Below are 13,625 nucleotides of genomic sequence, written 5' to 3'. Positions count from 1 at the left end.
AGAAAGCAGCTTCTGCTACTAAAGCAAAAAACCCTGGCAGCTTACTACACTCTACCATTTTCTTCTTTGCAAGACTGCTTCCCAATGATTTCTTTACACTCTTCCACAGGAAAAACAGAGTTTTTATGTTCACATAACCTTTATTTAGTAACTTAATCATAATAATTACCAATAAAGTAATATATTTCTCCCTATGTTCTGTTTTTTCACACATATTCATTGGGTTATCCTCATGCTACCATTATTTCACGCACCAAGGAAGAGTTTAGAAACATACAAAAAAATAAAACTATCATTCATAAAGCAGGTAAAATATCTTTATATGTATAATACACTCAATATATTTAACACACTGGCATAATGTAAATACACTAAGACTGAGCACAAGTAATATTTGCTTTTTTCCAAGCTGAATTGATTACAAGCAGAATACCTCCTGACTGCAAATATCTATTTCTATGATGAGAACATTGAAAAACAAGACAGTTTTGTTAAGAGACAAAGAAGAAAAATTTTTAGACACAGACTAATTCCTTCAAATACTGTTAACCAAGAATGTGATTTATCTTCAGTAAGTATCTTAACAAAAATAACTTTTCAAAAGTGCAAACAAACATTCTATAAAACTATTTTTCTGGAGGCTACAAGCAAGAAATACAACCAGCATATAGTACACAGCCATCAAAACACAAAACAAAAGACTGTTTTACAGGGATGCCTGTACTTAGGAAAATTGGCAAGGTTTCTGCTTGGTCCAGTAAGCAAAATTCAAGCTTTCTGTACACTGAGCACAGGTATTCTACAGAAGCTGATCTGGAATTACTGTTTTTCATAAACTGTTCAGAACAAGAGGATTTGTATTTTAGAAACTGTAATTTTGGACATAGCTAGCTCTCTGAGATGCTCATGCTTCACTAGCCCATATCAATACCATGATTTATTTCTTCATTTTAGAGTCTTAGCACCAATAACGAAACCTGATAACTGTCTCTGAAAAGCCATTCATTAAACCGATCATCTCAAATTTGTGTGATCACAAATTTGATCAGAACTCATTTTATTTTGGCCATAATTCCAGATTACTGTGTTAACAAAGCCTTACACTGCAAAGTTAGAACACAAAAGACACAATATTGATTTCTTGGATGATTTTAAAATGAGGGTTCTATGAATGTTTACAAGCTATGTCTAGAAAAACTGATTCTCACACAGAATTTGTCTACGTTGACTTCACATGCAAGAAGAAAAAAAAAAGTGTTTTATTTTCATTAATTCTATTCCTGAAAACTTTACTTTCTTGCAGCACCATGTATTATTCCTATTTAGTCCAATACAAAAAATTGTGGAAAAAGTTAACAGATTTGTGAGGCACATAGAGGGAAGCAACCTCTTGGCTTTTTTGCAACTTTTCAGACCTTTTATTGGTATGAGGTTTTTCAGATTTAACTAGCCTGTTCACTATTCTCCTATTTCAAACTCCTGGTTTAAAACGCCATCCAAATTATTTAGAAATTATTCAAAAACTTTAATTTATAATAAGCATACATTCACATCTAGTAACCAGTACATTTGTTTCTTGGGGGAGGGCAGTGTCGGGGTTGGGGTGGATTTTTTCCCTTTTAAAGGTAAACCCTGCAACACTGGATACAAACACAAGGAAACTTCACAGACTCCTTCTATTGTCTACATGTACAGTCTCAACTGCAATGCTTGAGTTCCACTGTTCCCACAGCAATACCCTGATTTATTTCTTCATCGTAGAGCCTTTCTCTGTAGAGGCTAAACCTTACACTCTCTCTTGCTTCCCTTTAACAAGTACTTGTAGAAAAAGCCTCTTTTTCTTCAGGCTACCAATGCTTCATAGATAAACATGGCTTAATTTTTTCTGATAAATGGGATGCTGGAGGAATCCCAGAGCCACATCTCCCACAGCTTAACATTTAAGTGCATAACTAAAATGCTTCAGTGAGACTACCAATTACTGCAGTTCTGTTACTACCACACAGAACTGCTCAACACCAAACGGAGCCATGAGATTCCAGAAGCCATTTATAGCCTAGGGCACTAGGCCAAAAATAACCTTTTCAGTTCTCTAGGAAGCCAAATGTACAAAGATATGAAAACTGGCAGAAGGAGTACAGCACTTCTTGCCAAAATACTGATTTTTTTTTCATTGTGTAAAGTTACTACTCTTTCATAATACCTGACTTTTAACTGATTGCAAATCTATAGTGATATTCTTTTCAAGACTATTTCTGCATTGTATGTCTGTGCCATATGCTACTATAAAGTGAGTTTCTGCATTGTGTTAATACATTTAAAACCACTCCCAGGACTTAACACCTTAATGGAAGTTTTAAGTCTTTACTGCTGTCCCAACATCTTCCAAAACAAAACTAATTCAAATGCCTCAACATCCATTCTTCAAAATATCATACACTGACAGTTAACTAAAAAAAATTTTAAAAAAATTTAAAATCCAATCCAAAGTTGGATTCCATTCACAGTTTTGTCTCTGATCTGTTCTGAGATCTGGATTAAGCCATTCAAAATTCCTGCTTCTCAGTTTCTCCAATCCATACAACCAGGAATAACCTGTATCATTATAGAACAATGAAATAACCCACTGAGCAAAGTTTGCGCAGTAATTTTTTTAATGCAAACATACAGCAAGAGCTATACTAGAAGCAGTAAAAGTAGAAATCCTAAAGTCATTATATTAATTACCTAAAGACTTAAGCTCTTAAAGTCATTACATTAACAATCAATATAATTACATAAAAGGCTTTCAAATTAGAAGAAATTAAAAAGACTACTTTCTCTACCCTTAGAAATTCCTGACTGAGTGGCTGAATGTCAAAGTCACACACAGCACACTTCAACAGAGTAGTAATAGCAGCAATACCATGATATAAAAGTGTCTCATAGTCTACACCATGATAGTGACTGTCTTATCTCTACATTCCCTTAAAAATGTTAGCAAATTGAAGTTATTGGTTATTTTAAATAAGTTCATATTTTCTTTCAAATCGTAAGATCCACAACACTTGCATAAAATATTTTTTTGTGGAGGGTGCACCAGATTATCTTCACTTTTTATGGTGGATTTCTGACAGCACATGAAAGAAAAAAAAAAGTTCTGAAGATGGGGGAGAAACTTGATAATTTTTTTAAATGAAAAAAAGTTTTAGACTCTGCAGCCTTTTTTGTCCCCCCCACCAAATAAAACCTCAGAAAAATAATATATAAAACTGCACATTGCCAAATTAACATAATAGTTTTCCATCACATCCGAAAGTTCAGACAATGAATGAAAACATCCATTATAACACGGATGATAAACCAGTCAGTAAATCAGTTTTAATTTCTGCACATTATAACTAAGAAGCGACATCATCATATTGATGCTGTATAGAAACTAGAAGGAACTGATGGGTCTCAAAATATGACAAAAGACATTTCAGATAGATGGCACAAGGATATTCTTGTTTGTACATCTTTCCTCAAACACACTAGTGAGGAAGGGGAAATAAAATACCATGTCTAGCAAACCTTGGAAGTTACAGGACATGTGAGTGAGTTAAAAACAGTCACTAACACAAGGCAATCTGAACGGCTGCTAAGTGGAACACAAGCAAGGAGTAGGCATTCAGCCAGACTGGAATTCAAACCTCAGAAAGGGGATCACAGACAAAACTTACTGAGCAGAGAAGCTACACTGTACAAAGTGGAAAGCAAAAGGACAGATTTCTTGAACTGGGATGAACTCAAAAAACAACAGCAAAACAAGAAGCCCTAGAAACACAACATAAAATGAGCATGGGAAACCCTGAGTTAAGCTGTTCCCCTTGATCAATCACAGCTGTATTTAGTAACCAGGGCATCCTTGTCCTGTCCCAACTGTTGAGAAAGCTCCTTTCAGCTTTGACCAGACACCCATTCCAGAAATCTTTATAACTGTCTGCATTTTTTAATTACATAACATATGAATAACACTATGTTCTCCCTCCTTCCCCACTGAATAGACAGACAACTTTGTTGTTAATATCCTTGCCTTAAAAAGACTAAATTGAATTAATTCAGCTAAGCCTCCCTATTCTCAAAATACAGTAATATAACAGCAGCAATGGTACTACCTGTCTATAGTTCAATAATAATAAAACACCTAGTTTATATAGTTATATCCAAAACCTAGAAATTAAATCTGTTACTAATCTACTATTTTAAAGCACCACGGTCTTGAAAGGAAATAAAAATACTACAACTACTTCACTTTGCACCAAGGAATAAAATCACCCATCTACAGAAAATCAATATAAAAACCTTATCCATTCAGCAGCACAAGTCACTGCTCAGCATGGTGCTCAGCTATTTTGCCCTTGTTCTGCTTCTCATAGAGACCAAGAACTCTGATATTTAAAACCTCCAGCTATGCCCCATAATTTCTCTAACCATTCCTAGAAGATCTACCTCACATAATCATCATGAACTTATCCGTTAGCTTTTAACTAAATCCACACAAGCTCAGCTGAACATGAAACAGTTCATGCAGCTTCAAAAGCAAGTGCAAACCTCAGGCTCCAAATTAAGCACAAAACTAACCCCCACTTGGCTCTGCCACAACCATCATCTCATAAGTTTTGACTTTTTGTTTTTTTTTTTCTTGAGGAATATTTCTCCTACAGCCTAGGATAGGAGGACAAAAGACTGTTACTGTTATTTCTATTTTTAAATAGTTAGGTTTACAGGCATTAGGGTGTTCTGCACCATACAAGGAAAAAAAAAAAGAGTAAAAAGCTGGCCAGCAAGACACCCTTAGAGAAAGACGCTGGGGAGAAAGCATTAGAATTTCATAAATTAACTCCTCCCACCAAGACACATCTACACACAAATTTAGCAAAAGGAATTATTCCTCCAGAAGCTTAAAACCTCAGTACCATTCCAAAGAACTGCTCTGATGTGTGTATAATACCTTGCACAACATGGTTAGTAGAGAACAGTCGGAAGTCAGGAGATGTAACACCCATTCCCAGTTTTGACAGTGCTCCGCTCGCTGAACACAGGGATAACATTACTGGCTCTTTCAGTTTTACACATCGGACGACAATAAATGGATACACTTTCCATAATTCTGGTCTCAGCAGAACAAGTTTAAAATATCTCTGGTTTGGGAAGTGCCATTTCAATTATTTAAACTGAAATATGAAAATCATATTGATTTTAACTGTGAATTAGCAATCTAACCAGCTTGGGAACATTCACAAGCCTAGTAAATGCTTACTAACAGTCAGCAAGAACACAGCAGGCAGAATGATGAGAAGTCAGCCTGTAGCCCAGAGAAGTTACTCATCCTTCCTAGAATGGTCATTCTGATACACAAAACACCAGTCTCTCTGTTTTGGTTGATCCTGTAACTCTGCAAGCAGCAAAACCACGGTGTTCTCTGTATGCAGACAAATGGATGCTAAGCTTCCTGAACTTAAATTCAACAGTTAGTATTTCAAAGTATGAATTTGAAACTATTATTTGTAGCATAAAGTCTGTAAATATCATTTATCTTGTAAGCCAAACAATTTTCTCCATGTTTATCTGATTCTCTATACACAAAATTCCAATTGTTATGAACATAACTGGCATTTCTCCTCAGTTTTACAGATTTCAGTTATCCCAAGCTATGACATGCATTTCCCTTCTTTGACTTCATATATTTTCAATAGTTCATAAATTTCCATTCTCTATGACACTTCTGCCTTTAATAGTATCTTTTTATCTATTTCCTTGTTCAAACCTATTATTGCATTGGCATTTGCCCCCTTCCTCTTCCAAGCCACAGCTCTACTGTGCAAATATTAATTCTACTTTGTCACAACTGATTCTGCTCCAGCCTCCTCCCCTCACAGAAGTATTCAGTGGTTTTAAAACAGTGTATAGTAATTGTGTTAAGATTCATATAGTCTCACCTGTTTAAGAGATGTCTAAACCAAGATGCCTTTATGCCTGAAGACACAATAGAAACAGACCAAGGAAGGACTAAAAGGAGGCTCACAAACAATGTAGGGAGGATATTTGGCTTCTACCTCCCACCAGGCCAGTGATCAGAGGCAAATACATCTTCAAAACTGCTTGCCAAAAAGCATTTGAAAGGCAACCTGTAGCACCTGATCTTTCATAATAGCACTTCTGGAGCTCTGAGTCAGTCTTTTCCAAGAAGATTGGCCAAGGATGCACCAAGTGACAATATTTCTACAAAAGCCTTCATCTTTTATTCAATTACATGCACAGCATATCCAAACATGGCAATTCTAGGCAGAGCCACTTTAAAAACTGCCATCCTAAAGGGGAAGTTCACTTTGGGGGTAAAGGTTCAATCCACAGCAGAGCCTACTCCTGCTGAAATTGAGAGGTTTCACCCTTCCTTCCATCAGATTTGTTTTAGGCTGGCATTGCTCCCACCACTTAACCCATACACTAGTTCTGAAGCCTCTCTACAAAGCAAGCAAGCCAAAAAGAAAAAACAAACAAACATAAGGGAGAGAGACACAAGCACACAGACAGTCAGTAGTAGAAAACCCTTAATCTGCTGAAGCCACATTCTGAAACAGTAAGCAGGCAATTGTGTACCCATAATTTGTTCCATGCAACAAAGACAGCCAGCTAATTCACTTTATTTTGTGTTGAGTCTAACAGCACCTGCAGTTACTGGCTACATTTCAGCTATGGGGGCACAAATCTCCAGACAAAAGAGGTAACTTTCAAAAGCATCACTGACTAGACTCTACAGCAAGAGAACTAATAGACTCTTTTCAATAGAAGTCAATAGCCTTGATGTTTATAAGATCCACAAGCAGGGATATTGTCAGGCTTCAGGAAGAATAAAAGGGCCAAGAGAATTTAAATGGTGTCTGCAGTTATAACTTGCTATGCACAACAGTGTTTCTAAAAGAACTCTTTTAGTTTGATAAAGCTCTTTCCCAAAGCATTGCTTGTGAGTAAAAAACAGAAGCTAGAATATGCTGGCACAGAGATGTCCAGACAGACCACATTATCAGGTGGTGTCAGAAGGTGTTAAATACATAATAATGTTACATATACTGATGGATACATAATAATGAACACAGAATTGATTTATCTTCATATTTTACCCATAAGAATTACATCTTCTAAGTTTTGGCTGCAGGGTAATATTCAATTAATTGGTGATAATAAGCAAACATATTGCTTCTCTCTCCCTGTCCTAATATACTTAAGATACTATTAATGTAAAAAAAAAAAAGTAAGTAGGGTTAGAAATCTTCAAATAAAAACAGGAAAACTGTAGGAAGGGATTGACTTTTGAAATGAAAAAGAAACACAATTCTATTCATTTTTTAGCCATATAAAGACATTATTTATTGATGAGTTTAGATAAAATGAGCAAAATGAAAGGCTCTCAGCCTTACCCAAAAAAACCCACAATTTAATCAAAATATTAATTCAAAAGTATTAATTATTCAAATTATCAGAGATTTCTTAAAAGGAGAGGGGCATACCAAATATCTTTTTCTCTAGTGGCCAAATAAGAACCAAGTTCTAAACAAGAGTCCATATAGTGGTCATACTTGATATTTGGAAGTGTGCAGTAGCACAAACAAACCAGCCTGGATGTGCAACATCCTGCCCAGTAGAAGCTGCACTTAGAAAAGGTGGAACCAACTGCACATCTACTGCTGTAATTAGGAGAATTCTCAGATGTGAAGGAAGAATTACATTAATAAAACAGGTGGAGAAAATAAGTAAGAATCAATTATGGCAATCTAATGTACACAGAATCACAGAATGGTCTGAACCTTTAAATGTCATCTAGTTCCACTTCCCTGGATGGAGCAGCAACATCTCTCATTAGTTAGTACTACTATTTCAAAGATGTTGCCAGGCAAAGGTGTCTTCAACACAGCATTGTCTGACAAGTACAGTCTACTTAGAAGCACTTTTAAAAACAGCAGGTAGGAGCTCTTTATCAATAGAGTATTCTATTACACACACAAAAAAAAAATACACATTCCTTCCAAAATTTCATACTGTCCAAAGAAGCAATAAAATACTTCAATTTGTAATTATTTTCTAATAATCTAGCATGTAATTTAAAAAATTTATTTTCTTCTCTGCCAGGTCACTACCATCAGCAGCAAGTAATCCCTCCTCATGCGCCTAGCTCACCCAATAGAAAAGGATGGAGCAGGTGTTCACCAGAAAAGGTTCAGAGGATCTGTCTTCAGATACACCATCAAAACCCACAGAATGAGGCTGAAGTAATACAGCAGGCAGCCATGGTTACATCTTTGGGGCCTTTGCTTGCTCTCTTATAAAGTAACATGCTTCCAGCATTCCCAGTGGTTTGGAGGAATATAATTGCATGCTATTACTTAAGAACTATGTGATTATTGTGCTACTGCCTTCTGCATAACCCAGCCTGTAATAAAAGCGATAAGAATAGCATTTATTATTTTTGAAATGGTTTTTGCATTGCATCCACACTGATGTGGTTTAAAACATCTGACTAAACTCAAGACACTTTACATAGAGGTTTTATTTTCTTCTAACAGTACTGAACACCATGAAAATTCCATTCTGTGTGCAGAGATACTGCCTGAAACTTCAATCTGACCATGTCACTCAGCGCTTGAGCAGAATTCTCAAAGAATTATATTTCTAGTCTATAATACTAAAACACTGTCAAGTGCAGACATGGTTTCAGTTTTCTGGAAATTCCCTGCTCCTCAGACCTCTAAACTCAACCCCCCTCACTAATCTCCTCTACATCAAGGAGTATCTTAATTTTTCAACTAGATTGGCAATCCCCTCCTCCCCTCAAAAAAAACAGTGAAAGGCAATCTCTACCCCAAAACCCAGTGTTTCAGGACTTCAGACATGTCAGCACATCAGATCCAAAACTATAAGTCCCTCATTTTGAGGATATATTCCAAGTCGTACAAGAAATTTCATACTATGCATATTTATGGAGAGGAAGCAGGAAAGAAAATTCCCATCAAGAGTCTGCCCCAAGATTTGCAGAAATCTGGCCTTAAGTCAAGCATCTCTTCTGTTTATTTATTTGTTATGTAACAAATGAAAAAAAAACATGGATTTTTTTTTAAATGTATCAACACAACTTTCAAGGCAGTTCCCATTAAACAGTTACAACAAGTTGTTACAAACAATACCTTAAAGCAACTATAGATTAACACAGTGTTCTTCTAAAAAGGGACAATGATAAAAGGGCTGCTGTTGTCGCAAGATTAAGACATGGGCTGATCTACACTGCTGTTTATATCAAACAAAAAGAGAATGAAAACACAATTCTACATTCAATTTCATACTGAATGTTTTCCATGTAAACTCTGACAAAAGCACATTAATGCTTGAAGATAAAGACTACTTTTTTCCTAGAAAAATCAAGAGAGAGCAAGCATGTAACAAGCAGGTGCTACCTATACATACTACACACAGATCATGCCTGTACAGCATACTTACACAATACACAAATACTAACATACAATCACTACCAATCAAACAATTTTCTTCCCGGTTTATAATCTCCACAGCATACAATTTGGTTTTCTAACAGTTTGGTTCAATATTAGGTCAAACTAAACAAGGTCAATTTCTGGATTTTTAAATTATTTACCTTGTATTGCAGCATGTCTGCTAGGCTTCAACTTTAAAAAAGAAATGAGATAAAAAAATGCCTTCCTTGGGATGGCAAGCTGAAAGTCATTCTTCTAACCACACACAGTTCCCCTACCTTCTGACCACATCAAGTTCCCCTTTCACATCTGCTACTGAGTCAGCTAATGGTTAATATGGTAATTCATGTTATCAATTCATAGTAATTTCATTCATCCAGTTTCCTTTGCTTTTTTTTATTGATATGATGATATAGGTCCTCAGACAGACCAATGTGAAATCCACTCAGCAGCACCCATCAAGTAACAAAGTTAAATAACAATAACACATGACACCTACCACACATCCGAGGCACTAACTCTAGGACAGAGACAATAAGCAGGCAGCACATGTGTCTCCACACACAGGAAGGCATAAATGCCCTCATGTGCAGGAGTAGCTGAGAATTTAGATTCATGTTATCACATGTCTGCATGCAGGTATAGCACCTGCTGTTTTGTGGGACAAGAACAAGTGACTACACGCCTCCTGCTCTGCTGCCACAACACAACTATCTCCAGCAGGCAAATGGGGACACAAGGGCACACACAGGCCGTACACTAAAGACCTTAACAATACACTAATATATTCTTCTAATGCGGGTTTGCACCATTCTATCTAGTGACACCACGTAAAGAAGGGATTAGGTTCCATCACCTGGCATAAATAGAGGCAGGAAAACTGATATGATTCTTTGAGGTGGGTCTGCCTGCCTAGGTGACAAATATGTGTACCTTTTTCATGTTGGAAAAAAGGTGTGAAGGCCAAGTTAACACCAACTGAATACATGTCCCCTCACCACTCCTCCCTGCAGGGTTGTCATGCCTGTCCCCTCTGCAGATTTATGTAATGATGGTGTCCCCCACTGTTGAATACAGTACAGTGCCTGTGAAGATAGGGATTTCTCTCAACGTTTGCCCCGGAAGGTAGCACTGCATAGAGCTGGCACTTGTGGCTACATGACTGTAAGGACATTAAGGGGGGCTGCCAACCCCAGCGCTGAACAAGTGGCATTTGTGAGAGGTAGCATGCTCCCTGGGGCAGCTGCACCACACACCGTCTTCCTATGGACATGCCTCCACCTACGGCATGCAAATAGGTGACACGTTCAGAGGCACTTGAGTGTCTCAATGCGGTTACATACGGACTTGCATCGCCTCCGTGCAAGGTGGGTTCACCCACGAGCAGCAGGACAGAAGCAGCAGGTATCCACCCTGGCACCGTGTGTGCATTCCTCCCGCGGCTGAATCTAAGGTGGGCTGGCTGCCACCGCAAACCTCAGCAGTCAGGGAAGGGTGGCACAGAGACACACATTCCCCAGAGGGAGAAGAGGACAGGTGCGAGCAAGAATTCCCCACACATTCCCCCAGTGTGCCACGGGAGAGGCAGCTCTGCCTCACCAAACGCCGAGCGGGGGTATGGAGGAGAGCGTGTACAGATCCAGCCATATGGAAGCAAACACCTACCTCATACACCAAGGCGGGGGGAATAAAGAAAGCACAGGTCCACAGAGAGATGGGGGTGGGCTCGGCTTCCGTGTGGGGACGGGCCCCGGGGGAAGGCGAACGAAAGGGTGGGGAGTGGGTGGTCGCCTCACACTGAGGTTGGGGAGCACCAGTGCGCCTGAGGGGGCGGGGAGAGGGTCCCGGGCGGTTCAACAAACCCACCCTCCCCGCTCCCCGGCCGCCCCCTCCCTGCGCGCCCCCGGCCGCTCGCCCGGGCTCACCTGCCCGCACCGTGTCGGAGAGGTCGTGGCTGAGGGCGGCGGCGCTGCGCGGGAACTCCTTCAGCTTCCTGCCGCTCAGGTTGAGCCCCCCGGAGTGCGCCGCCTCCTCCAGCGCCCGCTCCAGACCGCGGTTCAGCGGCGCCTGCAGACCCAGCGCCCCGCTGCCGCCGCCGCCGCCGCCGCCCACCCCGGCCGCCGCCGCCAGAGCAGCAGAGGGGGAGGGCTGCGACTCGCCTCCCAGCGTCGCCATCTTTCCCTCGCCGCTGGGGGTACCCGAGAGGGCCGCCGGACCTGCCTCCCTCCCTCCCTTCTTCTCTCCCTCCTTCCTCCTCCTCCTCCTCCTCCTCCCGCTCGCGGCGGCGGCGCGGGCAGGGGGCGGAGGCGCGCGGCCCGGGCGAGGCGCGCCCACTGCGCATGCTCCGCCCCTCCCGGCACCGCTCCCCGCCGCGGCGCCACCTAGCGGCGGCGCGCTGCTGCCGGCGCTGGAAGTGCCAGCGGGAAGGCGGAGAGGGGGCGGCTCTCCATTGTTTCCTTGCCACAGCCTTCCTCGTACAGCCCCGGAGGCCGGCCCGCCGCCTACTTGGGCCCCTTTTGCCGGCACCCGGCCCAGCAGGGCCCAGGGGCTGCATGGGTGGCGCTGTGCGGAGGGAGCCTGCAGGTGTGCCGGCAGCGGTGTCTGCGGGCTCGGCTCTCCTCAGTGGGAAGTTAAGAGCTGCAGCCGCTGTTGGCACCGAGCGAGGCCTTGGGGAGCATCTGCCCTGCAGAAGGGCTTTCTGTGCCCTGCTTCTCCCGCAGGGGCCGGTTCACACCTGTCTGTGGCTCCTGGGCACGGCCTGCCCCAGAGAGACCCTCTGGGGATTTGTAGTGAGAAACCAAGCATAGGAACCACCACCGGTGGGATGACCTCCCGGACAGGTTTAGTTTATTTCCCTTCTGCAGCTTGGCTAAGCTGAGCCCAGGAGATGGAGAGGAGCAAGGCCGAGTGTTCCCGCAGGGGTTACAAAGATTAGACAGGACTTGCACATCATCACCCCAGACCGGTGCTTTACAGACCATTCATTTCACTCACTTACCCTGAGCCGTGATCAATGCTTGACATTAAAGCAAAGGTTTCCCAGCTCCAGGAAGTTCAACTGCTGAGTGCTACAGGGACTCCTAAGGAAGACCTAACTGGCACAAGGAAATAACCCCAAGTTTCTGAAGAACAGGAGACATCACAGCGAGTTTAGCAGTGACAACCAGAAACAGCACTGGGGGAAAAAGATGTTAGGAAAATGGGAGGAAGGGTGTTAAGAGGTGGACCTTTTCACATAAAATATCGTAGCATCCATTAAAAACTTGTTCTTCGTGATTAAGATACATTGTCAGTATCAGCACCTTTCATTTATGTTTTATATGCACTGTATCACTGCAAAAGTGTCAGCAAGCAGCATAGTAGTGTTTTTAAAGAGATGTCTTATATTAAGGAAAGAGCTGCAAGGTAGATGGGTAAGAGGGAATTATTTTACTGTAATTACATTTATATTACACCTAAAATACAACCCCTGAGCTTAATCTCCAGTGCAAATTCCCCTCATACCTACTGCTGCCAGTTCTTCATGTTTGATGCAGAGATCTTAGTTTTTGGCATGACTGAGTCAGTGTACTACCAGTTCAAGAAAATTTTGGATGCACCAGAGAGTAAATCTTAACAGCATTCCTTGGAACGGCTCCTAACTGAAGTTAACCAACAGTTACCACAACATTTGTGCCCAAATATCATATTGCTTTTGACAAAGCTCGTTGGTGGGTTATGAAGATTTTATTACCCACAAATTTCCACTAGTCACAGCATGTTCTGGTTTTGTTAAAATGCTTAATTCCAGTTTGCGTGCAATCTTTGCATTGCTGCTAGAAAGCATAAAGAAATAGATAAATAGCTACATCTCAGCAATCTAAAGAAAAGTGTGGATAAACAGTAAGAAATAAAAACATTCCATTCAAGTTGAATAAACTGTGAATAAGAACTAACTGCTAGGCTCCGCCTATATTTTTACATGCAATTTCTTAAATGCAGGTTTAATGAGCTAAGTACTATATTCTTGTACACGTAAAGAAACCCAAAATACCATAGGTTTTATAACTCAGTAGATGACTTTGCGTGGGAGATTTCCTGTGTATTAAATTACCCAACATTGTGGAATTTTATTTGGAAATT

At 40.7% G+C, this 13,625-nt stretch overlaps 1 protein-coding gene across 8 annotated transcripts in view; it reads right to left on the bottom strand.

Annotated features, from left to right (window-relative positions):
* LRCH1 (leucine rich repeats and calponin homology domain containing 1) overlaps nt 1-11,709 on the bottom strand; it is a 112,748-nt gene extending 101,039 nt beyond the window's left edge. For all 8 annotated transcript variants that reach the window (XR_015771891.1, XR_015771892.1, XR_015771893.1 and 5 more), the window contains exon 1: nt 11,429-11,709. Coding sequence is in view for 4 of the 8 variants with exons in the window: in XM_088051649.1 (XP_087907775.1) it covers nt 11,429-11,678 (250 nt within the window). In the remaining 4 variants the exon portion in view is untranslated. The remainder of the gene's footprint in view (nt 1-11,428) is intronic.
* Nucleotides 11,710-13,625: the final 1,916 nt, after the last annotated feature.

The sequence above is a fragment of the Pseudopodoces humilis genome, chromosome 2 (assembly GCF_049639895.1).
Source record: "Pseudopodoces humilis isolate 2021_Gansu_Grassland_sample_001 chromosome 2, ASM4963989v1, whole genome shotgun sequence".
Lineage (NCBI taxonomy): Eukaryota > Metazoa > Chordata > Aves > Passeriformes > Paridae > Pseudopodoces > Pseudopodoces humilis.
Note: the sequence above shows the minus strand (reverse complement) of the source record. Positions and strands in the feature narration are given on the sequence as shown.